Source organism: Hemicordylus capensis, chromosome 16, assembly GCF_027244095.1.
Source record: "Hemicordylus capensis ecotype Gifberg chromosome 16, rHemCap1.1.pri, whole genome shotgun sequence".
In the NCBI taxonomy this organism is placed as follows: domain Eukaryota; kingdom Metazoa; phylum Chordata; class Lepidosauria; order Squamata; family Cordylidae; genus Hemicordylus; species Hemicordylus capensis.
The window spans coordinates 12963864-12991068 of record NC_069672.1 but is presented as its reverse complement, the minus strand read 5'-3'; the positions used below and the strand labels follow the sequence as shown (position 1 = coordinate 12991068).

At 49.5% G+C, this 27205-nt stretch overlaps 2 protein-coding genes across 3 annotated transcripts in view; one reads left to right on the top strand and one right to left on the bottom strand.

The window, feature by feature from the left end:
* KLHL17 (kelch like family member 17) overlaps positions 1–25905 on the top strand; it is a 28577-nt gene extending 2672 nt beyond the window's left edge. Inside the window, exons 1-12 of one of the 2 annotated variants that reach the window (XM_053280822.1) lie at positions 1192–1472; positions 9754–10013; positions 11115–11236; positions 12128–12349; positions 14532–14648; positions 16102–16315; positions 16553–16697; positions 17328–17495; positions 17756–17844; positions 18199–18272; positions 19772–19953; positions 20446–25905. In XM_053280822.1, coding sequence (XP_053136797.1) covers positions 9803–10013; positions 11115–11236; positions 12128–12349; positions 14532–14648; positions 16102–16315; positions 16553–16697; positions 17328–17495; positions 17756–17844; positions 18199–18272; positions 19772–19953; positions 20446–20674 — 1773 coding nt within the window. In that variant the 5' untranslated portion in view covers positions 1192–1472; positions 9754–9802 and the 3' untranslated portion in view covers positions 20675–25905. Of the gene's footprint in view, positions 1–1191; positions 1473–9753; positions 10014–11114; positions 11237–12127; positions 12350–14531; positions 14649–16101; positions 16316–16552; positions 16698–17327; positions 17496–17755; positions 17845–18198; positions 18273–19771; positions 19954–20445 lie in introns of those variants that run through there. The other variant, XM_053280823.1, reaches the window with a different exon arrangement.
* NOC2L (NOC2 like nucleolar associated transcriptional repressor) overlaps positions 1–27205 on the bottom strand; it is an 84563-nt gene that overhangs the window by 51944 nt on the left and 5414 nt on the right. The gene's annotated exons all lie outside the window — the stretch shown is intronic.

The window sequence follows — 27205 nt, the reverse complement described above, 5'->3', positions numbered from 1 at the left end:
CGTCATGCTGGGGAAAGTGGAAGGAAAGAGAAGAAGAGGATGACCAGCAGCAAGGTGGATGGACTCGATGACGACAGCAATGAAGGCACCACTGAGAGACCTTCAAGGCCAAGCTGAAGACGATGGCTCTCCAGAGTTTCAGGCAGGAGTCTTTCTCAGCTCTACTTGGAGATGTATGAACCTGGGGCCTTTTGCATGCAGAGCAGATGCTCCAAAGATGTTGCTAAGTACATAAAAGATCCAAAGCCCAGCCCCACAGCTCCCTTTCTGATAATTAATCATACCCCCTCAAGAATAATTATGCATGGGTTGTTTTTTTTAAGTCTCTAATATTACAGTACAGCACATTAAGTCTCTAATATTACAGTACAGCACATATGAAAGTGGAAACAGCAAAGAGCTAGGTGAGGCCAGGAGCTTTCTCCCAAACTCTGTTCAGGTGATTCCACTACTGTACCTCCTTTCTAGAAGAGGGCATGGAGGAAGGAGGGGGCTGAGGAGATTTGGGGCTCTGAGCAATTCCTTGGGGGCCTGTTCCCCAAGGGTCACCCCCAGCAACCGTACCTCCAGTGACTGTTGCTGGTGTCTATCTTATGTTTCTTTTAGACTGTAAACGCTTTGGGGACAGGGATCCTTCTTATTTATTTTGTATTTCTCTGTGTAAACCGCCTTGAGCCATTTTTGGAAGGGTGGTATAGAAGTCGAATAAATAATAATAAATAATAATAATAAATGCCCCTGAGATGAGTCCCCTCCCCTGCCCCAGCATCTTTGAAACTATGGTCTACTTTACATGGGCTGTGCAGGAAGTTGTATATCAAGTCAGAGACCCTTGATCCATCCATCAACCTCACTATTGCCTACTACACTGACTGGCGGCAGCTCCCCAAGGTTCCAGGCAGGAGTCTTTCCCAGCCCTCCCTGGAGATGCTGCCAGGGCTTGAACCTGGGGCCTTCTGCATGCCATAACTTACTATGGAGTAAGCCTTGTTGAAATCGGTAGGGCTTACTTCCGAGTAAATGTGCCCACTGCAGACTCGGGCTGGAAGTATTCTACACACAACACCACCCATCTCCTTTGCAAGCTGCGGCGCGGGCGGCGACGTGACACAGACACACAACACACACACACTAAGCAAGCCAACCTTGCCTGGTATATGATTGCTGTAGTGTAGTAGAGAGAGGCTTGGGTTAGCGGGGAGGAAAAAGTGCTGGTGTTTTTCTCCGGTGGGGGAGCCTGGCTGAGCTTCGCCCTTGCTGGAGTGAGAGAGGTGCAAAGAGGAAAGCGCGTGAAGCCGAGAGAGGCAGCAGCCGCCTCAGCGCAGAAGGTTCCTCCTCGACACCCGGCTGGCTGCGAGGGGGGCAGCAGCAATTTTCGCAGCGACTTAACTTTCACCAGCCATCAATCTGGAGAGCAAACCGCCCGACCACGGAAAGCACCTTTGCTTTCTAGCCCTGGAGGTTTCCGCTGGGTGAGCGCCAGCTTGCAATTCATTCAGCATCTTTCTGCTGCCCTCATCATCGTCACCATCATTATTCTTTATTAAAACTAGTCTGCAGGTCTTGGAAGGGAGGGGTGGGGGGAAAAACAGCAGCAAGTCTGGACAAAGCAGGGGGGAAAGGGGCTGATTGGGACTGTCAGGGGAGGTGCGCGGATTTTCATGTCGAGCTTGTTTCCTGCAGTTTGGAGGATGGGGAGGCTGCCGATGCATCCTTTGTGCATCTCCATCTCTTCTCTCCCCACCCCCACCCTCGCACCCGGTCAGCTGTGCTCCTTTTCTCCCCCCCCCCGCCGCCACGGGCAGGCTGTAAGTGTTTCTGGAACAAAAAGGTGGTCTAATACGACCCTTGATGATAATACTCCAAGCGCCTTACGTTGCGCGCTAGGCGCTGTACAAATTTCTTTTTTTTTTTTACTGCCCATTTTCTTTAAATTGCAGACTTGCGAGAGGCAAAAGGAAGCGGGGGTGGAGGCGAGGTAGGGGAGAGAATTTCCCTTTGTTTGCAGGAAAACGCTGCAAAGAATTTTGCTCTTCGCCGCAGTGTGTGTGGAGATCGGGCAAGAAGACAGGAATCTGGCTTGCCTGTGAATCTGCCGCCTAATGTGGTTTTGTGTATGCTGCGTGTTGTGTGTGTGTGTGTGTGTGTTGCAGCTGAAAGCGTAGACGCACACTGATGTCCCGGCTGGAGGGTTATTTCAGGTGACTGCCTTATGACTGCAGTCTCCAAGTCTTGTCTTATAAGAGATACATTCTTGTTTTGAGCTGAAATGTGGCATTTACCCCCCACTCCGTAGAGCAGGTGTAAAATTCTTTAAGGGGATGGATCGTGGTGTGTGTGTTTTTTTTTGGGGGGGGGTCCATTGCAGCTGATGTGTGCCTACTCCTAGCTCCACAGACCTCCAGTTGCAGTGTCAGAGAAGCCTGCATTGCTGCTGCTGCCCAGAAGAGATCGGATTTATTTTTATTTATTTATTTATTTTAATTTAAGGAGGGCACTTGGTGGTTGCATATCCTGGAGGAAATTCCTTTCAAACATCTATTTGCATTTCAGCCAAAGTAATTTCTTCCTTCTCCCTCCTGCACGCACGCACACTTTGTTTTTATCGGGTTTGAAAAGGAAATAGGACTTCTCCACAGCCTGGGCAAGCCGGTCAGTGAATGGCAAAACAGAAATAACAGGGATCCTCCTTAATTTTTTTTTTTTTTAAATACAAATTGCCTTCCACCTGGTTGGTCTGCACTTGCGTCAATTTCAGCCCTATAGAACTGGGAAGTGTGTGTGGGGGGGGCGTTCTGGACACAAAGGAATCTGGTTCTTAAGGCCCTCCAGATCCAGCTTTAGGGTCTCGCTGCTGGACGCTCGGCTGCAAAAATATATATTGATCAAGTCCTGAAGAAGTATTTGCAGTGGCCTCTCTCTCTCTGCCACCTGCTAACAATATTAATATTGGTGGGGCTTCGCTTTGGCCTGTCTCTTTGCAGCTAGATTTGGGGTCGTGTGTGTGTGGGGGGGGGGGGGATACAGAAGAAGCCTAGCATTGGCCTTGTTGTCCCACTGCAAATCTGGATTTGCCATGGAGAGCATGCTCAGAGGGAGAGCCACAGCTGACCCTCCACCCTGTGATTGGTGTCCCTGCATGATAGGGCCCCTGTTTACCGCACCCACACGTCACATTTTGAGGTGTGCATGGAAAGGATCTTTGCTATAGCAAAAGCAAAAGAAGGCCCCACTCTGTGAAGAGGCCCCCTCTAGAGCAGGGGTTCTTAAACTGGGGTCCATGGAGTAGGTCCAGGTGGCTGGTGGAAAATCTTGGCTGCACTAACTTGCTTGCAGAATACAGTTCTTGTGGTTCCCCCCCTAGTTTTTGTGGGAGCCTTGTAAAATAAATAAATACATGGGGTAAGGGCCCCTGGGTGATACCTAAGGATCTGGAGGGGACAGTCTGTAGGTGCAGAAAAGTCAAGAACCTCTGCTCTAGAAGAAGGAAACAAATGCAGTGCCCAACTATCTTCCTTTCTGTTTTCAGTGATTAGAGACCTCACTGTTTTCTTTTTAATATTTGTGTTGTATTTCATCCCTGACAAGAGTTGCTAGTGCGCCTTGTGTTAATTTGAGATTGCGAGCCCCTTGGGGCAGAGACCTAATTCTTGGCAAAAGTCACAGGTGGGGCGCTGTATAAATAACGACAGCAGTGCTCCTACACCCAGGAAGGAGGGCTTACTTCTAGACAGAGTGTTTAAGAATGGTCAGCCCTCAGTGGATATTTATGCCTTATATCTCTGCATAAATTATGCCTAATACAGTGAGTGCTACTGTGTGCCCAAAGCAGGCACTCACAGAGGAGGTTGCCTGCTACAACTCTGCCTGCTCGCCTGCTCTGGCCTTGCCTCTTTCTTCTCAGTCTCCCCTCTGCCCAGGGTTGGGTAATTCTGCCACCTCTCCGGATGGGTGTGATTGGATCATTCTCTCCTCCCAAGGCACAGATTAAGGAGAATTTCCTGCTCACTGAGGAGGCTCTCGGTTGTGTCTCTGCATGAGTTGCTCTGCTCTGGGCTTGCCTCCTCCCAAACAGGAGGCACACCCAAGACAGCGACTGGTTCAGAAGCATGAGGAAGTCGCCCCCCCAGGGAAGGCTGGTAGTTCTAAGACACTCTCAACGTAAACCCTTTCCAAGGTAGGAGTGAAATCTTTGTTGCTGATCTGTACAGAGCACCCTCTGTGGGCATGGTGCTTCGTAAAGAACGCTGCCTTACATCAAATCAGACCCTCGGTCCAACTAGCTCAGTATTGTCTACACTGGCTGGCAGCAGCTCTCCAAGGCTTCAGAACGGAGCCTCTCCCAGCCCTAACCTGGAGATGCTGCCAGGAACGGAACCTTGTGCATGCAAAGCAGATGCTTGGAGATACAGTCACTGAGTTACAGCTCCATCTCACAAAGGAAGCTGCTTTATACTAAGTCAGACCCTTGGTCCATTTAGCTCAGTATTGTCTACACTGACTGGCAGCGGCTCTCCAAGGATTCAGGTGGGAGCCTCTCCCAGTCCTACCTGGAGATGCTGCCAGGAACTGAACCTGGGACCTCAGATGCTCTTGTATTGAGCTATGGCCCCATCCCCTAAGGGGAATATCTCACAGTGCTTATGTGTATTTATTTGTCATATTTATATGTATCTCTAGCTACCTATCCGGATGCAAACCAAGGTAGGCTCTGATAAGCAAAGGGGGAAATTCATGCTTCCTACCCCAAGACCAGCTCTCCTCCCCAAATCCAAAAGCTTCCTGAAGAAAGGTGGGTTTTGAGGAGGGATTAAAGAGAACGAGAAAGGTGGCAGTCCCAGGGATAAGGGGCGGCAAGGGAGCAAGAGACCTTTGCTGGGCTAGGGATGGTAGAGCTGGGCAAGCCAAGATCAGAGGTAGGGATGTGCGCTTGCCATTTTAATTCGGACTTGGAGAAACTCTGGCATGAATTGTCAGTTTTCCAAGTGGAATTAAGCATGTTTTGCTCCATAACTCTGCTTCTACAAGGGCTAGAGCTTAGCATTTTTGTAAAAAAAACGAAAGCTGAAATCCGGGTGAATCTGGGTGGGATGCCTATAATCCAGGTGAAACCCAGAATTTTGGGGAGCATGGCAACCCTAATTTAATGAAAACTTTTAAACTCCAACCTTCCCACCCAGTGGCCCTCAAAGCGGCTCACGGCATCAACCGAAATATAAAATCTTAAAAGTGGAAAGATGCGACCAGCAACCAGCATGACTGAAACAAAAACAGCCCAGAGGAAATCCTGGCGATGGGTTGGGATCGGCCAGGCCAAGAGTCTTTCTGAAAAGCCAAGCCTGGGCTGGTGGGTGAGATCTGGGGCGTAGAAGAAGCCCGCCTTTCCAGGGTGGGTATTGCAGGCAGCCCTTCACGGTGGCTCTGTTCTGCTTGCAACATGTGGCCTCTGGATTGTTCGTTTGTGTGGACTCGGTCCCTTCAGTTCTCTGAAATGTCACGCTGAACCCGACGGGCGGTGTTGGAAGCTACCTGCGTTGGCAACAGTGCGTGATTAATTGAGTGGCTTGCGTCACGTCCTTGGAGACAGCAGGGGCTATTTTTAGGAGGGTTCAGTCTGAGGGCTGCAAAATGAGAGGGAGGAGAGGCTTCCTGAGCCGACCCGCTTAGGACCTGAGCCTGAGAATGAGAAGCTGGCTGGGCAGAAATGCATCAAGAAGGGCAAAGCAAGCTTTGGCAAGACCAATGGATCACATGTGTTGGGCCTTGGGTGTGCCCCTTTACAGCTGAAGGACTGCTCTCTGGGACATTCTGCCAAATGCGATCGGAGGTGACTCAGTCAGGAGCAGGGCTTTTTCAGTGGTGGCACCGGCTTTAGGAACATAAGAAGCTGCCTTGTACCGAGTCAGGCCACTGGTCCAACTGGCTGAATATTGCCTACTCTGACTGGCAGCAGCTCTTCAAGATTTCAAGTAGGGGCCGCTCCCAGCCCTACCTGGAAATGCTGCCAGGGATCGAACCCGGGACCTTCTGCATGCAAAGCAGGCGTTCTACTCCTGAGCTACGGCCCCATCCCCTAAGGCAGGGGCTCCCAACCCATGGTACTCCAGAAGAACAGGATACTGTGTAAACAAATACATTTCAGAGAATGGACAAACAAAAACCTCTCAACAAATCAGAGGTCCATCATTCAGTGATGCAGAAAGGCTCTGTGGAAAAGCCAGGCTTGACTGGATGCCTGAGAGAGCAAGGGCGGAGGAGGGCACACTCTTCTAAGGAGGGCATTCCACAGCCGGGGTGGGTGGGCATAGCTCAGTGCTAGAGCTTCTACTCTGCATGCAGGAGGGACCTGGGTTCAATCCCTGGCAGCATCTCCAAGAAGGGCTAGGAAAGACTCCTGCTCGGGACCTTGAACTGCTGCCAGACAGTGTAGGCAAGACTGCGTTCAATGGGCCAATGGTCTGACTCGGTATAAGGCAGCTTGCTATGTTCTGGAGCAGGGATTCTTAACCTGGGCCCCCCAGATGTTGAAGGACTACAACTCCCAGAATCCCCAGACGTGGCCTTTGTGGCTGGGGATTCTGGGAGTTGTAGCCCAACCACGTCTGGGGGCCCAAGGTTCAGAGACCCTGTTCTGGAGAATCGCCTTCGTTTTCTCCTCCTACCTCATTGCGCCTCATTGTGTGCTGCAGACCTCCGGCTTCTGCTCTGTCTCAACGGAGACTCCTTCGGGGCTCCAGTCAGGAGGAAAAGGTGGTCACATGCACTCGGGCTCCCTTGGCAGCGCAGACAGAAGTCTGTGCTCCTTCTGGGCCTGACAGAGAAAGTGGCGGATTCATTTCTCGTGGCGTGAGAGTGGGGAGCCTTATCTCTGCCCTGCCTTCGTAACAGGGATATCCCCCTGCATCTGTTCCCCCTGGAAATATTCCCTGTGTGTGTATTTGATGGAACAGACTTCGCTTGGGGCTCCTGGCTTCGTTCTGCAGGACCACGCTCCGCTGCCCTGCACCTGTGCAAACATTTTCCCCTTGCCTCGCAGTGTGTTACAGATTTATGTATGGTGTGTGCACACATGCACATACGGACACACACAGAGAGAGATTAATATTTGTTCAAGAAAAGGAAAGGGTTAGAATCTGGTCTCCGTACTGCTGGCAGTTTCTGTTTGTCCGTTCTCGTAACTGGGCCTTTGGTGCATAGACAGTTGGCTACTTTTGAGCAGCGAGGCGTTAAGAACATAGGGAGTCAGACCCTCCATCCATCTCGCTCAGTATTCTTTGAACTGACTGGCAGTGGCTCTCCAAGGTTTCAGGCAGGGGTCTCTTTCAGCCCAACCTGCGTTTCATGTCAGAGTATTGTCTGCTCGGACTTGCAGTGAGTCTCTGGGGTCTCAATGGAGGGGTCTTGGCAGCCGCCGCCATTTGAGCCATGAATTGGAGACCGCCAGGGATTGGGACCTGTTGCATGCAAGCTGTGTGCTGTGCCACTGAGAGATGGTACCTGGTGGTCAAATCGTGGGTTTATCTAGTTCTGCTTCTGTCCTGACTTACATTGGGCTAGTAGCTCATAGGTGCCACATGGAAGTGGTGATGTGGAGACACATGTGGGCAATCCCAAGGGTGGTCACGGATAGGGAGGAATCTTGCTCGCTTTCACACAGCACTACAACCAGAGGTCATCCCATGAAACTGATTTGCCTGGAAATTTAGGGCTGACAAAAGGAAGCACTTTTTCACACGGCACATCATTAATCTATGGAATTCTCTGCCGCAGGATGTGGTGAGGGTCACCAGCTTGGATGGGAGTTTAAGCTGGGCTTAGACAAAGTCTATCCGTGGCTAATGGTCTTGGTGGCTATAGGCCACCTCTGAATACCAGCTGCAGAGGATCACCAGCAGGAGAGGGGGCAGGCCTTCATCTCCTGCTTGTGGGGTTCCCAGGGGCACCTGGTGGGCCACTGTCAGAAACAGAGTGCTGGACTAGATAGGCCTTGGGCTGTTCCTTGGTTCTAGTGTTAAATAAATAACACCTGGAGAGGGGCCAGCCCGCAAACATTCCTCTCTCAAGAAATGGGTGATCTCACCCGGGAGAAGAGAAATCGAAGCACTGAGTGTTGCAAATCCTCACCTGCTGAAATACTGCTGCTGTGTGGGAGTATATGACCCACCCTCTACCAGTCATAATTACACTGTGTGCTTCCGCCGCCGTTTACTTTGCAAACATTAATTAACAAGCCCGCTGTGCATTATGCCTTGGCGGCTTTAAATTGCACGGGCTTCTCTCTCACATACACACGCGCGCACACACACGATCAGCAGTGTGTAGGCGACTTTCAAGAGTCAGATCCATTCAGCCATCATCACCCAATGCTTTCCTTTCTTCTAGATGAGGATGGAGTTCCCTCTCCCCTCCACCACAGGAAGCGCCCTCTTCCCATCTTGACGTTTTGTTTTCAGTCTGCCTGGAAGTCTGAAATCCTCCTGCATGTGTCTGTTGACTTGGAGGAGCGGGGAGCAGGAGGCGATTGGGATGGTGATTCTTTTTACTCCCGCACTTGCCTCCGTCATCTTTGCCACTTCCTTCTCCAACTTATGCCCCGCTATTTGCAAGAATAAATTAAGCGGGTTCCTTTCCCCAGAGCTGAGGAACAGCTATTTTTAGACTTGCACGCATACACATTTCCCCTTGCAGTCTGGTGTGTGTAGGTGTCTGTGAAAAACATCCAGGCCTGGAAGAACGTGCGTGTGACTCGTTGCCAGGATGCGAGGGCGGACAGATTGCAGGCTGGTCTGCTGAATGGTTGTCAATGGCTCCTTTTTATGAGAACCGCTAGCGAATCGCTCGTGGGTCATGACGGATAGGGTGTGCGTGGAGGGATGGCCTGGGTGTGCGGCAACGGGTCTTGTGGGCAATCTGAACCGGTTATGGGATTCAGGAGTTGACCTGAACACAAAAACTGGCTAGGGACGTAGGAAGCTGCCCGATACGGAGTCAGCCCCCCTTGGACCATCTAGCTCAGTATTGTCTGTGCTGACTGGCAGAGGCTTCTCCAAGGGTTCAGGCCGGGGTCTCTCTCAGACCTATCTTGGAGATGCTGCCAGGGAGGGAACCTGGGACCTTCTGCATGCAAAGCAGATGCTCTACCACTGACTGAGCCGCGGCTCCATCCCCTTAGAATGGTTTTTTCGTTGAGTGAAGGGATAACTTTCAAAAAAAGTACAAGCTATATCTGAATTATGACAGATCAGGTGTGTTTACACGCCACTCTAAAACTGGCATACAGAGCTGCATAAAGACCTGGTCAAAGACAACCGACTTGAGTGCTCCTATTTTGCAGGGTGAGGAACATTGTTCCCTCTAACAGGGATTCCCAGATGTGGCTACAACTCCCAACATCCCCGGCTACAGTGGCCTCTGGCTGCGCATTATGGGAGTTGTAGTCCACAACATCTGGGAATCCCTGTTAGAGGGAACACGGGTGGGGAATACTGAGAAAGGCGCAAAATTAGTACGGGGCCAGCTTTGACCGTATCGTTTTCCTTTCGCTTGCTGTTTTTAAAAAGCAGGGAGTCCGAATCCCTTAACAATCTTCTGCAAATCGCCCAGAAGTCTACAATGACCTTCTGCCCGCCCTTGCTGTCCTGTGCCGATCCTGTTCCCTGGGATCCCTGAGCCTCTCCTCTTGGGGCCACCTCACTTCCTCGGCTTGCTGAGGTCCTGACTTGCTGTGTCTTGTTTGGGGGGCTGTCTCCGCAGCGAGGCCGAAAGGGCACTGCCGAGAGCCAGGAGTGACCCGCCTGCAACCATGGAGAGCGGAATGCAGCTCCTGAACCGGGACGGCCACAGCATCTCCCACAACTCCAAGCGGCACTACCACGACGCCTTCGTCTGTATGAACCGCATGCGGCAGCGGGGCCTCCTCTGCGACATCGTCTTGCACGTGGCCACCAAGGAGATCAAGGCCCACAAAGTGGTGCTGGCTTCCTGCAGCCCTTACTTCCACGCCATGTTCACGAGCAAGTATCTCCTCGGAGCCCCTTTCCCGGGGCTGCGTGAATCCTGTGCTCAGCCCAATGGGAATCCCGCGCTTGAGCAGTCCGTGCCCTGCTGAGCCGGGTTCTGCAGCCTGTCTAGATTATGCAAATGCTGACTTGCATCGTATCTCTCTTTAAAACATTTTTTTTTTTAAAAATTGAATTTATTTTGGTCTACTGGCCATAAAACGATACTTAACCGACCCCAAAATAAAAACAAACAGATCTAAGGATCATGAATCCAGTCTTCTTTTGCATAATTGGCTCTGCAGTTTTTCTTACTCTTGTGCATAATTTTTATCTCTTGTACCATTTTGCATAATTGTATGTATTTCCTGGCATGGGGTGGGGGGTGGGCTTGGGCCCCCCATTAAAACTGTGCAGCTGTTGCCCCACTTCCAAGCAGATTTTTGCAATCATAAGGGCTAGAAACATACCCTTTTTGTTTTAAAGTGAAACTTTATTACACGCTGTTGGTTTCCTGAATCAGACCACTGATTGATTCCTCTCCTTTCTCTGGCTGGCAGCAGCTTTAGGAACATTGGAAGCCGCCTTATCCCGTGTCAAACTCTTGGTCCATCTAGCTCAGTATTGTCTGCACCACGGCTGCACAACTTCAGCCCTCCAGCTGCTTTTGGACTACAACTCCCATCACCCCCAGCCACAATGGCAAATGGGGATGATGGGAGTTGTAGTCCGACATCTGCAGGAGGGCTGGTTGAGCAGCATTGGTCTACACTGACTGGCAGTGGCTTCTCTGGGTTTTCAGGCATGGGTCTTTCCCTGCCCTGCCTAGAGAAGCTTTCTAAGGTCCGAAGCCAGGGTATCTCCCAGCCGCCCTATTGAAAGTCTTTTAACTGGGATCTGTAGGCAGACCCTGTGCTCTGTCACAGAGCTATGGCCCCACCCCAGAGTGAGACACATCCAAGGCTCTGATGAACTGTTGTGTGTTGTTGTGTGTTCCTGCGCACCACAAAAAACTAGTCGTGAGCTTTGCGGGAGGTGCAGTTCCCTCCCCTGCCTGTGTGACGGCTTTGAGGCTGGTCTCATGGGATCCTCCCATGTGTGTCCTTGTTGCCGCAGATGAGATGAGCGAAAGTCGACAGACGCACGTCACTCTGCATGACATTGACCCCCAAGCGCTGGAGCAGTTGGTGCAGTATGCCTACACAGCTGAGATCGTGGTGGGAGAAGGGAACGTTCAGGTAAGCAGGTAGTCGTCTTTTTCTTTCTTTAGAGAGGTAGCCTTCTCTATTCTCGGAGATTCAGGTGCTAGGTTCCCACTCCACGTTTTATCCTTGCGACGATCCTGTAAGGTAGGTTAGGCTGCGAGAGAAAGTGACGTCATAGATTTGCCTCCTTTCTGCCAGGAAACAGACTCTTGCTGGAGGAGGAGGTTACCTTAACTGAGACCCCAAGGCAGAAATAATCCTTCAGGCCCCAAAGTCACCTCCTTTTCCCAGGCAGAAGGGATGTATTTGCATGACAACCAACTGGCCCAAGTCACCCAGATGAGCTTCATGGCTGAGCAGGGATTTGAACCCGGCCGGGTCTTTCTGCTACTCTAACTCCGACACTGTAACCATTACCCCGTGCTGGCTCTGGTTATCTTTAAAGTGCTTAAAAATGTTATAATCTAAGCACTGTACCAAGATTTAAAAAACAGAGAAGAAAAATGAGCCAGTTAAGAGATCATCAGCAGTGACCAGGTGGAATGGGTGGAAGCAGTCCTGGGAGGGACAGAGCCAAATGGTCAATGGTCCTAGTTGGTGTTCTCCATACGGTGTTTTTCACAACTCCCAGCATCCCTAGCTGCAATGGCCACCACTGGTCCTGCTGCAGATAAGTATCTTGTGTGAATGTTCAGGAAAGCTCCTCTGTTGTTACTGATCTTATTGAAGTTCCTGCTACGCTGTTGAGTCATACTTGGGTTCCCAAGAACACGTTCTGCGTGAAGAACTGCTTTTAAATCACTCTGCGGGAGAGAGGTGGGAGAAGAACTTGGGCCTCAGTTGTTCCTTTGCAACAGGGACGCCAAGACTGAGCTAAGGGTGAAGGGGACTCACCTAACCAGTCTTTTTCTTCTGCCGCTGAAGACGCTGCTCCCTGCTGCCAGCCTCTTGCAGCTGAATGGGGTTCGGGATGCCTGCTGCAAGTTCCTGCTGAGTCAGCTAGACCCATCCAATTGCCTGGGCATACGGGGCTTCGCGGACACCCACTCCTGCAGCGATCTGCTGAAGTCGGCCCACAAGTATGTCCTCCAGCACTTCGTGGACGTCTCCAAGACGGAGGAGTTCATGCTTCTGCCTCTGAAGCAGGTAGCGAAACGCCTTCCCTCTTCATGGTCGCTTCAGGTTTTCAAGGAAGTTTGAAAAGCTGCTTCTTCAGCTTATACACCGCTTTTTGTTAAAGTAAGCTCAGAGCGATTTACAATATAATTAAAGCAATGCATAATTCATATACAAAGGTACAGATGATCTCAAAAATTAAAACAATGCATAAATTAAAATACAAAAGTACAGATAATATAAATATGAAAACAATCCCTACTTAAAATTTTAATAACCCATAAAAACAGAAACAATAATACATAAAACACAAAGCAGCAGCAGTAAAAACAATACATCCATTCAAAAGCCTGGATGAAGAGCCACGTCTTTTTCTTTTTTCCTGAAAACTGTCAAGGAGATAGATTCCAGCTAGGAGAGCATTCTAAAACCTGGGGCCATGACTGAGAAGGCCCTGTCCCGCATGCTCGACAACCAAGCCTCTCACCATCGGCACGTGGAGCAGAGCCCCCTTTAATGATCTTGCCAAGTGGGCAGAAACCCTTGGGAGCAGGTGGTCCTTCAGATATCCACCTTGTATATATGAATATTGTGTATATTTAGGTAAGTTACAGGGGTGAGGGGGTTTGTTTGCATATTCGAGTTTCAGAGGCTGTTATCCAGCATTGCAAACAACAATCCATATACGGTATTTACTTGAGCCCAAGACTAGGTTTTTCCCCAAGTTCTTTGATGTTAGAAATGGGGGGCGGGGGGCGGTTTTTGTTTGTTTGTTTTGCAACAACAAAAACGGCTTTTGTTGTGTGTTAGAGGAAAAACAGCTTGTACTGTACCTACTGCGGCAAGGGAGGTCAGAAGCAGGGGGTCGTGGAAGAGAGTTGGTTCCTCCCAGCCACACCAGTTATTAAAAAAAATAAATATTTTTTTTAAAATAGGGAGGTCCCTGCCCCTTAGCAACCACAGTGCCCACATGACTTTCCAAGGCAAAGACAAATCTGTACAGCTGGTAGAGAGGGGTGTGTGTACGCTGACCTCATCAGTTTTTCATGCTGTAAGAGAACACCAGTCTCTCCCTCCCTCTCTTTTAAGAACTAAAGCACAGTCAATGTTTCCATGAGGCCCTTCCTGCCTGTGCTAGTGGCACGGTGCCAGATTGCCCTCGGGCGCACTCGACCCTTGGCAGGCTCCACTGTGATGCCCTCTGCAGTTGGGGAGATGTGAGAAGGGCTGTTTCAGGGAGGGGGCATAGCTCAGTTGTTTGGGCACATGCTCTGCATGCAGAAGATCCCAGGCGCAGTCGGTGGTGCCTCTAGATAAAAGGACCTCAAGACTGAGAAAGGCCTTTGCTTGAGACCCGGCTGCTAATCGGAGTGAGCGGTACTGAGGTAGACCAATTGTCCAGCTCGGTATAAGACAGTGGTTCATATCGCTGACTTTACTCTTAGGAGGGCGGCGAGTATCCTTCTGTGGGTTTGGAGTGGTGCAGCAATCAGAATGAACCTTTTATTTCATTCTCTTTTTTAAACAAAAGGTTTCTAGTCTGCTTGGAAATGAATGAGCATTGCCTGGTGAAATCTCAAAACCTGGAGGGTGGGGCGCTGAGAGGGATTGTCAGTGCTCAAAGGGAGCGGGGAGAGATGGAAGAGTCCTGAACATCTCTGTGTCTTTTCCCTTCCCCAACCTCCCCAACCTGCGGCCAGTTTCTCTGTGTCTCTTGTTCTGGAAGCCCACTTGCCTGTCTCCTTCCATTCTGCCCCACCTCAAAGTCCTTTCCAGAGAATATCCAAATTAATTGAAACAAGGGGCGTAGCAAGATAGGAATGGGGTTTTTTTTACGGTCCATGCAAGATTGGAGTAGGCCCCGGAAACAAAAAATGAAGGTGGGACCCTGCCTTCTCTCTTTCCCTCCTTCCTCTTTGGAGCGGTGGGGTCGGGAGAGAGAAGGGCAAGCTGTGGCTTAGAGAGCGGACCCCTTCTCCCTCAGGGGCCCATCTGTTGGCCTGCCCCTTGTTCAGTTGTACCTACACCCTTGAATTCAAAGCTTGAGCCTTGCCGGCAGAAGGCATAACGTGGCATTGGAGCAGGTTTGCATTCAGCCCTGGGGAGCGTGGAGGGCGCAGCACAGATAGGTGATGCTTGGAATCCTCTTCCTTCCGCTCAGGCTCAGTGTGTAGGCTAACCCAGATTTTTCATCCCCCCCCTTGCCCCTTAGGTGTTGGACCTCATCTCCAGTGACAGCCTCAATGTGCCCTCGGAAGAAGAAGTCTACCGAGCCGTCTTGAGCTGGGTGAAGCATGACGTGGATAGTAGGAGGCAGCATATCCCCAGGGTATGTGGCCAAGCGTGGCTTCAGCTCCGATACAAGAGTCTGAGATGGAGGGAAGGTGCCCAGGTGCATCCATTCTCACAGTGCCAACATGCCCGTGTTGTGGCATGAGCAACGTCTGGCAAATTCCTCCTCTTCCCCTACCATTGAAAGCCTTTCTTGAGCGAGAATAAGAGGGGGACCAGTGTTCCCTGTAACAGGGATTCCCAGATGTTGTTGACTACAACTCTCATAATCCCCAGATGAAGGCCATTGCAGCTGGGAATGAAGGGAGTTAGTTGTTTATTTACGATCTTAGATCAAACATAATGAAGGGAGTTGTAGTTAACAACATCTGGGGAATCCTGTTTCTTTCTATGGTTTCATCCTAGTGGAGCTTAATTTTTGTCATTGGCCCAGTTCAGACATACAAGTTAACTGGAGAAAAGCATGGCCAAGGTTTCCATTCTTAATTCCAAACGGCACTGCAGACGTTCACCAAACTGTGGCCAGCCAAACTCCAGTTGAAGGAGAGGGGAGACCCTCCCTGCTGCCCGGCCACCAAATAGGCATGAAACGGTGGTTATAGCTGAGTCAGCATTCGGACATAACGCAGATCCCCGTTAATTCAAGACATGGAGCTTTTCACCGTATGTCTTAGCCACATATCCGGGTTTCCAATGTTGTTGTGTTATGAGCACCCCCATGTGGGGGAAAGGAACATTACGAGAAGGAATAATTGCCCATCGTCAAGTCTGGGATTTCATTTCACCAATGCAGCCAGTATGGTGGATTTTTATGGGGGCCGCACCGGACTCGGTGGCCCGCCTCAAGGAAGGAATTGGGGATGGACCTCACTCAAGCTCCAACTGCAGTCTGCTGAGGGGGGACTCTTGGGAATAGCCCACCTCCTGTTTATAGTCCTTCCCCTGGCTCCTCCTGCAATCCAGACTGAATGTGGTGATTTAGTGGTGGGGCAATTCTAAGCCAGCCCAGGAGCTAGTGTGTGGCACTTTCTTGGCCGGCCAGCTCTCCCTCCTAGTTCTCTCACAGGACAGAGAGGAGAGCTGGTCTGGTAGTAGCAAGCATGACTTGTCCCCTTAGCTAAGCAGGGTCCACCCTGGTTGCATATGAATGGGAGACTGGAAGTGTGAGCACTGGAAGATATATTGTGAGCACTGGAGCCGCTCTGGGAAAAGCAGAAGGTTCCAGGTTCCCTCCTTGGCAGCATCTCCAAGATAGGGCTGGGAGAGATTCCTGCCTGCAACCTTGGAAAAGCCGCTGCCACTCTGTGAAGACAATACTGAGCTAGATGGACCAGTGGTCTGGCTCAGTACATGGCAGCTTCCTATGTTCCTATGATAGTTGTTCTTGCATGTCCACATTTGTGATTATGGCTCCTGATCTTGGCACAGTCAGTCTGGCCGGTGTTGACATTTCCTCCTCGCTTCATCCCAACGTGCCTTTCTCTTCACAGCTCATGAAGTGTGTCCGGCTTCCCCTCCTCAGCCGTGACTTCTTGATGAGCAACGTGGACACCGAACTCCTCGTGAGGCACCATTCGGAGTGCAAGGACCTTCTCATTGAGGCCCTCAAGTATCACCTCATGCCCGAGCAGCGCGGGGTGCTGAGCAACAGCAGGACCCGACCCCGGCGCTGCGAGGGGGCCAGCACTGTGCTCTTTGCTGTGGGTAAGGAGGAACGACCAAACCTCAGGAAATAAGGGAAGGGTCTTGGAGAGCGCTTCCTTCAAAATAAGAGAGCTTCCCTCAGAATCCAAATCCAAGCAGCTTTCAGTGCTTTGGAAATAATCCTCTGTGGACTGAGCCCAAGTTGACTTGGTGTCCATGAGGCAATGGAACCGTTCCATTTCCCCAGTCTTCTGTTGGTTTCCGGTGATTCATGCTGCCTGCTGTGTTTTCTTGCAGGTGGAGGCAGCCTGTTTGCCATCCATGGAGACTGTGAGGCCTACGACACCCGGACAGACCGCTGGCACATGGTGGCTTCCATGTCCACACGCCGGGCCAGGGTGGGCGTCGCAGCCATTGGGAACAAGCTGTATGCCGTGGGCGGGTAAGGAGAAATCATTTGCCAAGGAGAGGCAGCTTTTCAAGGCATACATCCTGCCTTCATTGAGGAGGGACATGATCCGGGGAGGGTCATGCTCGGGATACATCCTCTTCATGTATCCCAAGTTCATTTTCCAGTTAAGAGAATTGCAGATAGCCAGACCGAGAAATACTTCTGCCTGAGGCCTTGGAGAGCTGCAGTTGTGGGCTAAATCCATTTTTAAAAAATTTATTTATTTGGGATTTTTTGCCTGAGTCCGGTGGGTATTGAGCAGTAGCAGCCAAGTGCCTTCTCTAGGTAAGCTTGGTGCTCAGGTGGAAGATCATGGCTGGCCTGGTCAATGTCTATAAGAAAAAAAGAAGTGAGGGTGGGAAAGGTTGATTCCTCCTGGTAGAGCCCCGGCTTTGCACGCAGAAAGTTCCAGCTTCACTCCCTGGCAGCATCTCCAGGTAGGGCTGGGAGAGACTCCTGCCTGGAACCTCGGAGAGCCACTGCCAGTCAGTGTCGACAGTACTGAGCTAGATGGACCAAGGGTACGGCTTGGTATAAGGCAACTGTAACTGATGGAGTTCGACAATCCCCAGAACCCCCACAAAGTTTTAAGAACATTTTTGTTGTTGTTGTTCATGTCAGCTATGATGGAACATCTGACTTGGCCACAGTGGAATCGTATGACCCCGTCACCAACTCGTGGCAGACCGAGGTGTCCATGGGGACCAGACGGAGCTGTCTAGGGGTAGCAGCACTGCACGGACTCCTCTATGCGGCTGGAGGGTACGACGGGGCTTCGTGTCTCAACAGGTAAGGGGATGTCTCTGGTATCCACCTATCCTCCTCTCACTCCATTATGATATCTTGGCCAGCTGCTAACATAGATTATTGTCATCACTGCGACATACATTTTTTTAAATGGTTTGAAAGACCTCTTGGACCTCCTGTTCCAGAATCGGAGGCCTTGGACATTCAGAGTAAATAGCTGATGAATTTCTTGTGCAGAAGTGTGTCCTCCCTGTGAATTTCTCTCAACTCTTGGCCTGTTCCTCTCTTGTGAACTGCCTTAGTGCCGAGAGATACGACCCCCTGACGGGTACTTGGACTTCGATCGCTGCCATGAGCACCAGGAGGAGATATGTCCGAGTGGCCACACTAGGTGAGGTTAACTTCTAAATCAAAAAGAGGAACCTGCTGGGGTGTTCTGAGAATGTGCAAACCAATGTCAGAGTTAGTGCTGGCAGCCTCCTTGAGAAGTCAAAGTGCAGACAACTGTGTGAAATGCTTCCCTTGCATGTTGGGGCTGGGTGCTGGGTGTTTGGATTATTAGATCTCAGTTGTGCCTCTTCTTTCCTTAGTTTACCACATTTGATTTGGCCCAACTGCTGAGGGAAGGAAGGAAAATCTAGTTATTGTGCTTCCACCCCATCTCTTCAATCCTCTTTCAGAGCCCTAAGGACTCTTGTGTCACAACGGGTTTGTTTATAGATCTTGTGGTCTGTATGTTTTGCAGATGGCAACCTCTATGCTGTCGGGGGCTACGATAGTTCATCGCACTTGGCAACCGTGGAGAAGTATGAGCCACAGGTAAATGTGAAGAAGTGAAGCAAAGGACTTGGAGCGGTGACAGTATCCCTCCACTGGAATAGCATGAGAGCCATTGAGCAAGAAGGAATGGAAACCTACATGGGACATATGACTCCCAGTGTGGACCAGAAAGAGAGAGAGAGAAGTGTTATTTCCTATCAAGTCATGATTGGGTGCTGGGCCCAGCTTGACAATATGTGTATTGCATGATTAGAGCCTGCATGCTTGAATTTTCAAAACATAAATAACATGCACAGGGGCCCTGATTCAGATTGGTGGCAAGGGAGGGGGAATTTGATCCACCGAAGCCCCGGATCAAGGGCTCCCTGTGGGCTATTTATATTGGAGAAAGCAAGCGTACAGGCTCTGATCACACAATAGATGCATCGCCTAGTTTGGTCATAAGTCACTGGGGATTATAGTTTCTGTGGCAAGCTCCCTGTCAGTCCAAGATGGGTTGTTCAACTAACTGTGATTTCGGAGAACTTGGGTGAAGTGGTAGTGATGGGATATTTGTGTGTGTGTGTGCTGCATGTTGTGCTATTCTATGAAGACAAGTACAATCATTGCTGTTATGGAGGAATAAATAACTAAGGGTTAGGAAAAGCTCTTCCTGATTCCCTTTCAAGATTTGGAAAGACCATGGTTGAGAATTTGGTTATCCAAACATCAAGATAATGTCTGGGTTATGGTAATAACTGTAGGAAAACTATCATCACAATAAGCTGTGGACGTAGTTATGCTTAAACCATCTTATTATTTTTTCCCTATGTAAACCACTTTGAAAGCTTTTTTGTTGAAAAGTGGTATATAAGTAAAAATAGTAAGTAAGTTTTTTATACGAACCATATAAAATATACCCAGATCATATATACCCAGATCATAACAAAAACAAGACGGGCACAAAGAAATGGACTCAACGTGGAGTGAATTTCATTTCAAAGGAAATGGACTCAACGTAGGGTGAATTTCAACAGATGTTTTGCAGCATTATGGTGTCTCTTCTGGCTGGCTCTTCTTGGGCCCAGACAGGTCTTTCCTTGGAGATACCAACACTTGAACCTGGGACCTTGTCCACTTTGTACCTCTTCTCTTCTCCCGAGTCCGAAAGTCTCTCTTTCTGTAGTCCAATTCAGATACTGCCTCAAATCTGGATTTGCACACCATCGTCTGGAAGCCAACCATGCTTTCAGCTTCCAAATGTATGGCATATTTGCTTTCATTTCCTGCCTGCTCAGGACTTCTGGGGTTGTAGATGCAGTGATCTCCAACTGCTGCAGCAACAGTTTGCCAACTCTGACACTGCACTACTATGTTGCACCAAGCCCTAGTTAAGCTTTCTTAGCTTAGAGCATGTCTGAATTGTGCCGAATGCCAGGAAAGGGGAGAGAGACAAAGGAGCCCTTTGCTTTCTCCATCTTATGTGCACAGTAAGTTGTTTCTCCTCCCTTCTCCTCCTCCCTTCTCCTCCTCCCTTCTCCTTCGCTATCTCCCGCCAGATCAACACGTGGACTCCAATAGCCAACATGCTGAGTCGCCGCAGCAGTGCCGGTGTGGCTGTCCTGGAAGGGATGTTGTATGTGGCGGGTGGCAACGACGGGACCAGCTGCCTTAATTCTGTGGAGCGATACAACCCTAAAACCAACACTTGGGAAAGTGTGGCGCCCATGAACATCCGGAGGTAGGGAGGAGCTGATTCCTAAGAGGGCTGAGGGTTGTGCTGGGTGTCCGATTGCTTCGGGCAATTTGGAGCCACTGAACAGAGTGGAGATTCATTCGAATCAATTCAAATTCAGGCGAATTTGATTCAAATGTGGGTAAATTTGAATCGATTTGAACGAAGCTCCACTCTGTTCAATGGTTAAAATTCAAATCGATTCATGCTAATTTCGTGCACATCTCTACCAAAGACCCCTGAGTGCTTGCAGACAGAGCTTGATGGTAGTGGATTTCCCGCCAGCGTCTGGCATTTGGAGTATACTGCGACTGAATATGGAAGTTCCTTCCTAACCCTAATGGGGCAACAGAATCTAGGTGCTATAGCTCAAGAATAAGCTTATCCAGCAGGTATATGAATAGCAGGAATATATATGAATACCTACTATTCAAACTGGAATTCTGAAAGTGAGGTAGAAAGTTATAAATATGTATATTGCCTTGATCTTCTTCCCAGGAGCACCCACGACTTGGTGGCCATGGACGGGTGGCTGTATGCGGTGGGCGGCAATGACGGCAGCTCCAGCCTCAACTCCATCGAGAAGTACAACCCACGCAGCAATAAGTGGGTGGCAGCCTCCTGCATGTTCACCCGCCGTAGCAGCGTGGGCGTGGCCGTGCTGGAACTGCTCAACTTCCCACCCCCTTCCTCGCCCACCCTGTCTGTCTCCTCGACGAGTCTTTGACAAAGAGTCCGGTCACGCCTCGCCTCGAGGGGACTGCAGCATCTGTCGGAGTGCCAAGCCGGCCTGGCCTGATCCCTGTGGCAGCCATTCTCTGTGAAGATACTGCGTCGAGACCGTTTTAGTAATAATGTCTCCCGGGGGTCCATTCCTGGCTCTCGCGGTGTAGCTCCAGGAGGGGATGTGGATCACATACCTCCTGCAACAAGAGCCCCTTCCGTTAACAAAAATGGCCTCCTGGTTTTCGTCTGCTCCATCATAAGTGGGCCGATTCCCACCCCTCCGTCTAGCCCTGCCAGGCCAGACTCCTTAAATCTCCCACTTCGACGACCGGACGTGACCTTCAACTCCGCCATGCACAACGGAGCTTTAATCCAACCAACCGGGATGCAAGAAGCAACCAAGCCCATCTCTTCAGGCCAGAGAGCCCCTTGCGTCGGCTGCACCAACAGCTGAATGTAAGCTGTGAATGTCACAATTAGCCAAAACTTATTCCCACGCCTATAGCGCACTGTTAAAGACTAGGAGGCAATGCCTCTCTCGCTGGTGTCTATCAAAAGGGATGCCTTAAAACAACAGCCACACAGGGCTGGAGGGGGACGACGGCAACATCACAAGGTCCCCCAACATCCTCTGCAGTCCTTCATGGTCTCAAACTGGTTCTGCGCCACCACTTCTGACATTCCCCTGCCCTCTTTGGTGGCACAGCGTGCAGGGGCACCCACCAATGTGCTGGCTCTTTTTTAATTTCATTTTGATTTTTTCCATATCGAGAAGAAGCTAGTCCAAGGTGTTTGACTGCAATTTATCCAAGGCTGCTCTGGAATGGTCTTTGGAGAATGGCGCAAGTTCCCAGAATGCACGTGTGTCCTTCCGACTATATATCCGTCGCCTTTTTCTTTTTTTTCCGGCTTGTATTTTGAAATTATTTTAAAGCCTTTTATCATTTTTAATTTCCCATCAGATTTGGGATTCCCTGAACCTGCCCCTTCTATTTTAATTTAAGTAGGAGGGTTGCAGAAAGGGATGAAGAGACAGCTGTAGACTTTAAAATATTTTTTCCAGTGAGTGCAATCCATGTGGGGGCGGGGGGGGGACTTGTACAAAAGCTCCATTGGAATGAATGGGGGTTGCCCAGCAACAGAGCGTTCCCATTGAAATGATGGAGAGTTTTATAGCGGCACTCTCATGCATGTCCCGTTTATTGTCCAGTTCAAGCCCTGCTCATTTCGCAATACTTTTGTGTAGCACTGGCCATTTCAGAGCGGCATTGTGCAATCCGCTTAAGTCCTGCTGATTTCAGAGTCCTCTTGTGTGCCACCCATTCATTTCAGTGGGAGTGCTGTACTTCTGGCGGAACTCGGGTTTGCTTCAGTCGCACTCGTGACGGAGGAGTTCCTCGCCAGTGGTGACTGCTGTGACTTGATGCTTTGGAGAAGCACGTGTGTGTGTTTCGGAGAAAGAGAGAGCAAGGAAATGCCACATGCATACTGGGATAACCTGCACTGAAAAGGATGCTCTGATACTGGCCCAGGAGCCCTGCATTGAGCTGGGATGTAACAAACTCTCTCGTTGCGTTCGTATTGTAAACCCAACAATTCTGTTGTCCGAGACCCACCTATACCATGAAAACCTCTGTTGGCGGGGGACATTGCTTAAAGATGCGATTCACTACATTATACACTATCCTTGATGCGATCTGTGTGTGATGGAGACCTTGCAAGTGGGGCTTAATCCTGAGTTCAGCCACCCTCCACTGCAGCGGATCCAGCTCTTTTACCTCAGTAGCCCTGGGTCACACACACACCCCTTTCCTTTTCCTTTTTGCAATTCTGGCCTAATTCATCTAGCTAAAGACTTCTTCCAATTTGTACTTGTTCATCCTGTTCTCAGATCTCCTTGTTTCCAATTTATCTTCTCTCTCTCATTCATCAGTTCGGTTCCACTGCGGCAATAATGGGCTTGGCTTTTTGTTGCAAAAACAGCTGATGGCTTCTTGTTTGGCGCATACACAACAGCCCTGTCCTCCTCATATGGTGTGTCTCTGCATGGAGAGCTTAACTTGCCGTGAGTTTTCAGTCTGTGTGTCTTTGGCAACTGGAGAGAGAGCTTAAGACTCGTATAAAAGGCTGCTGGGTTTCAGGGTGGGAAAACAAAGCGTTGTAGCCAGTGACCCCTGTCTCGGGGATTCCCAGATATTGACTACAACTCCCACAATCTCTAGCCAGAGGCCACTGCTGCTGGGAATTACGGGAGCTGTAGTCCACAGCATCTGGGAATCTCTGTTACAGGGAATACTGGTTATAGCCCAGGTCTGATTTTTGTAGAGGGAGTTTGCCTGACAACAGTGATGGTAGGAGCGGGGACTCTGCACAGAGAATGACATTTGCACAGCTCCAAAGAATGCCCAGCCTGACCTCCTGCCACTTCTTTGTCCACATATGTGATTTGCTTACATACCTGGAGGTTGTGGCAGTCCTGCATGGAGACGGAGGGTCAAGCTAAAAGTGGCATGGAAATTACATTGATGACTCCCCGCCGTACCCACCCCTTGTTAAAAAAGCACCCACGGGGGCCACCCATTTGGGGCTCTTTGTTCCCCCACATTTATTTTATTTAACATATTTATAGACCGTCTATAACCAGGGTCTCCAGGCACTTTGCAGCCAAGTCAAATCCTCCGTAAGTTAAAATCAAATCCTTAAAAGCCATTTAAAAGCAAGTCACACTTAACTAAATGCCTGGCTGAACAGGTGTGCCTTCAATATTTTTCTAAAGGCCATTGGAGATGATGCAGCTTTTATTCTGACAGGGAATGCATTCTACGGCTTCCGGGCGACTACAGAAAGGGCTCCCTTCTGAGTTGCCACTAGACAAGCTGACAGCAGCTTATGTTTCCCAGCATAAACCCCTCTCACTCACACACAGTGGCTAGCTGTGGAGGGGAAAACATGGATTACTTGTGCCTGTATGTTTCCCCCCTCAGTGGCTAATGGCTTCAGAGAGGATTTAGATGGGATTTGTGGCCTAGGGAAAGGGGTTAGACCCAGTTCATGGCCTCGATCCAAGTTACCCCCTCCCCTGTGGGTGCTTTTTGATAAAGAAAAATAATCCCCAAATCCTGTCAAGTTTGGCCCTAGCTTAATGTTTCTAAGAGCTTTCAAACTAGCCAGTCTCCATACAGTTGTGTGTGTGAAAGGACATTTTTTGACATGTTTAGCCCTTCCTACAGAGACACTTCTTGAGTGCGAGGAGCACGTTTTTGAGCAAAAGGTGCTTCTAAGGTACCTTCCTTGATCTGAGCACTTGAAATAACTACCCTTCCACTAGTTCGCTTCGTTGGAGCTTTGCCAGTGCAATACTTTTTAGGATAGTGCGCAATTGATTTTTCGATCAGTGCCTTGTTTCTTTTCATCATCTTTGCTTGTATCAAACTGTGTGTGACCCAACCAAGGCCTGTTTGATAGTCCTGTGTTGTCTTGTTTTCTGTGCATTCTTTGCTGACCTGTGATGGTGTGGGATACCAAATTCCCATACTGGGGGAAAGGACGGAAGTTGCCACTTGCGACTCTAAATTGGTTGGATTTAGCAGAGGGCCACTTCCAAGGTAACGTTCAGGACTTCTCCGGAAAGCTCCCATTTTTTTTAAGATCCTTGCAATCTAGGGATGTGGAACTCCATCACTGGGACACACCATCCACAGCCATAGCATTTATACAGTATGCACACCATGGAGCTGTCCAACAGGAAAGAGTCTCTGTCTACCTGGCAGGTTTCTGCATTCCTGGTCAACAAGAAGATTAGGGAGTCACGTCTAGATGAACTCTTAGCATCCACAGAGTGGATCTTTTGAGCTCCTGGCCCCCTGGTGTGTGGGGTGTGTCCAGGGGAAAGTGTTGGCATCTATGCAGCTCACTTGTGGAAGATCTCAGGAGCAGCCACTGAATCCCTTGGTGGATGTTCTCTCTGCGATCATCTGGGAGTAGCGTTGATGGATGGCTTCTTTTAAGAAATACAGGAAAGCACTCTGTGAACTGCCCTGTTAATTCACTGTGTTGTGCCAAGCCTAGACATCTTTATTAGGGCAATGACGTTCGCCTTTTGTGTCCTTAAGGTTCAGAAGAGCTTCTGAGAGCATCCCAGTTCACCTGGCCCTAAAATGCCAGGAGAGGGCTGGAAGCCTCTTGGAGAATTTTGATTCTCTATGATAAGAGCAGAGATGTGGGTTTTCTGGAAATTTCCCCAGAAAAAATCCCCATGCAATTGTTCTCCGCAATTTTCTCATGCAATTTTCATGATGTGAAAAACTAAACAGATTGTGATCTGATTGGGCATTTACTTGACCAATAAAAAGCAAACACAAAAGCCTCCACCATATTACTGTATCTACCCCAAATAGAAGACAACTATGAATTTAAGACTACCTCCTTTAAAGGCAGGTCATACCTATATTTACCCAAAGGAAGAGAAGTCTGAATATGAAGATGCCCCCTTGATTTCTAATGTCAAAGAACTTGGAAAAAATCTAGTCCGGGATTTGGGTAAATATGGCAATTTCTTGTCACAGTGTCTCAAAGGTTCTTCAAGCAGAAATTTTAGAAAGGAAACATTTTCCACAACAAAATAAAGTATGGGGGAAATTTCCATCCCACATCTCTGTGATAGGAGTGTGACGGTGAGTGAGATTGTGAAAGTACTTTAAAAAACAAACAAAAAACTTGCCAGCCAAAACAGTGACTAAAGCCATCAAGGGCCTCTTTTGTGAGTGTGCACGTGTTGTGGTTTCCCTTTTGCCTTTTCTTAATTTAACCTGCATTAGACTAATCTGAACGTGACTTTTGAAGTGCTTTTCATCTGGAGTATGTTACTGTTTAGCACAGCCCTGCTGTCTTTGGGGGATGCTTTGTTACCCAGAGTTGAGCATGTGTTGAGACTGTAGCAGAGGAGCTTGGGAAGGGGGGAGGATAAACCTGGTCTCCCCCCGCCCCGCCCCCACAACATATACTCCATGCCCTTTGGAAATATACCCTCTGGCTCAGCCATGGTGCAAACCCCCAGCTCAATTGCCCAACCTTGAAAGAGCCTCTTTTTAATTTATATGCAACGTGTGTCGACTTTATTTATGTGCATTTTAACTTTATTTTGTGTTTCTGAATTGTTTTGCACTATAACGGGGTGGGGATCTGAGCAATACGAGCCAGTGTGTACAATAAAAAAAATAAGTTTTTCATGAATATCACAGAATCCTCTCTTGTCGCTCCTTGTGATTTTTTTTTTTTTAAACCACCAGTGTTCTGCACAGTGACTTGGCTGTTATGGGAAACACACATATTGACCCTATAATATTATTTATTCACATGAACAGTAGCTGAGGTGGTTATAGTTATTCTCGCAGTGTACCATTCCATGCTAGATATGGGTTTGTTTGTTTGTTTGTTTTGCATATTCTGCCACACTGAAAGAAACAAAAACCTGCGCATAGGGGAAACTGCATGTCAGAAGAACTCTAGCGGCCTCTGTAATACATCGATGTTTCTAAGGACTTTCTCTCACCCCAACTGGAAAACATTCAGCCGCACAATTCTGAATCTGTACAGTCCAAAATGGTCTCACCACCTTGCCTGCTGGATGTGTGGTGCAAGCTGGTGGTTTTCAGATGCCAGGTGAGGGCGCTCTCATACGTTGCATTTAAGCTTTGGTTCAGCCAGCTGCCCAAGGTATGTGCCTTTTTATGCTTGAATATCCTTGCCTCAGTCCATGGCAACGGATGGAGGGCGGGTGGGATAAGTCTCTCAATAACTGGTGGTGATGGTGATATAGAACCTCCCAGGGGCAGTATACCACTGCATATCATATGCTGAGGAAGAGCAGCAGTGGAGGGGTTCTGTCTTGTTGCCCCACCACTGAGCTTCCCAGAGGTGGCTAGTTGGCCAGTGTGAGAAACCGGATGCTGGGTTGGGCTGGTTGCTGGTCTGGCCCGGCAGGGCTCTTCTTAAAGAAGTTTTGGCCACCTATTTTAAAAACAGTGGGGGAGAGTAGTGCATTGCACTGGGGGGGAAGAGCCAAATCGGCCCTGCTGCCAACCACAGAGAAAGCCCTGCTTCCTGCCAAGCAACTTGGTGTTAATGGTTACCTGGCTTTGGTGAGACCGGGCTCGGCTGCGAGCAAAATTGGGCTAGGCTCCCTTAGCCCGATTTCGCCCGATGCACAAAACACACACTGCAGCTTTGGGATTCTGTTTGTGCTTGACGACATCTAGCCTTGGGTGGGAATAAAAAGGCAACCCTATCCTCCTTTCACCTTGTCCACATACTGGCCCACAGGCAAGAGCTGTCCCGATTGCCTCTCCCTGACAGCCGGCGGCTGGAGATCAGCCCAGCAACCCTTCAGCAGCTGCTGTCTGTCATGCCTGCTCCCTTGCACAGTGGGCTGGGGGCTGGCTTATCCAGTCCACATGGAGGAGAGGGGAGAGCGGGAGGGAAGGGGCTAGCTTTCCCCTATCAGTTTGCTAAGGGGGAATCTCTTCCCTCCGGC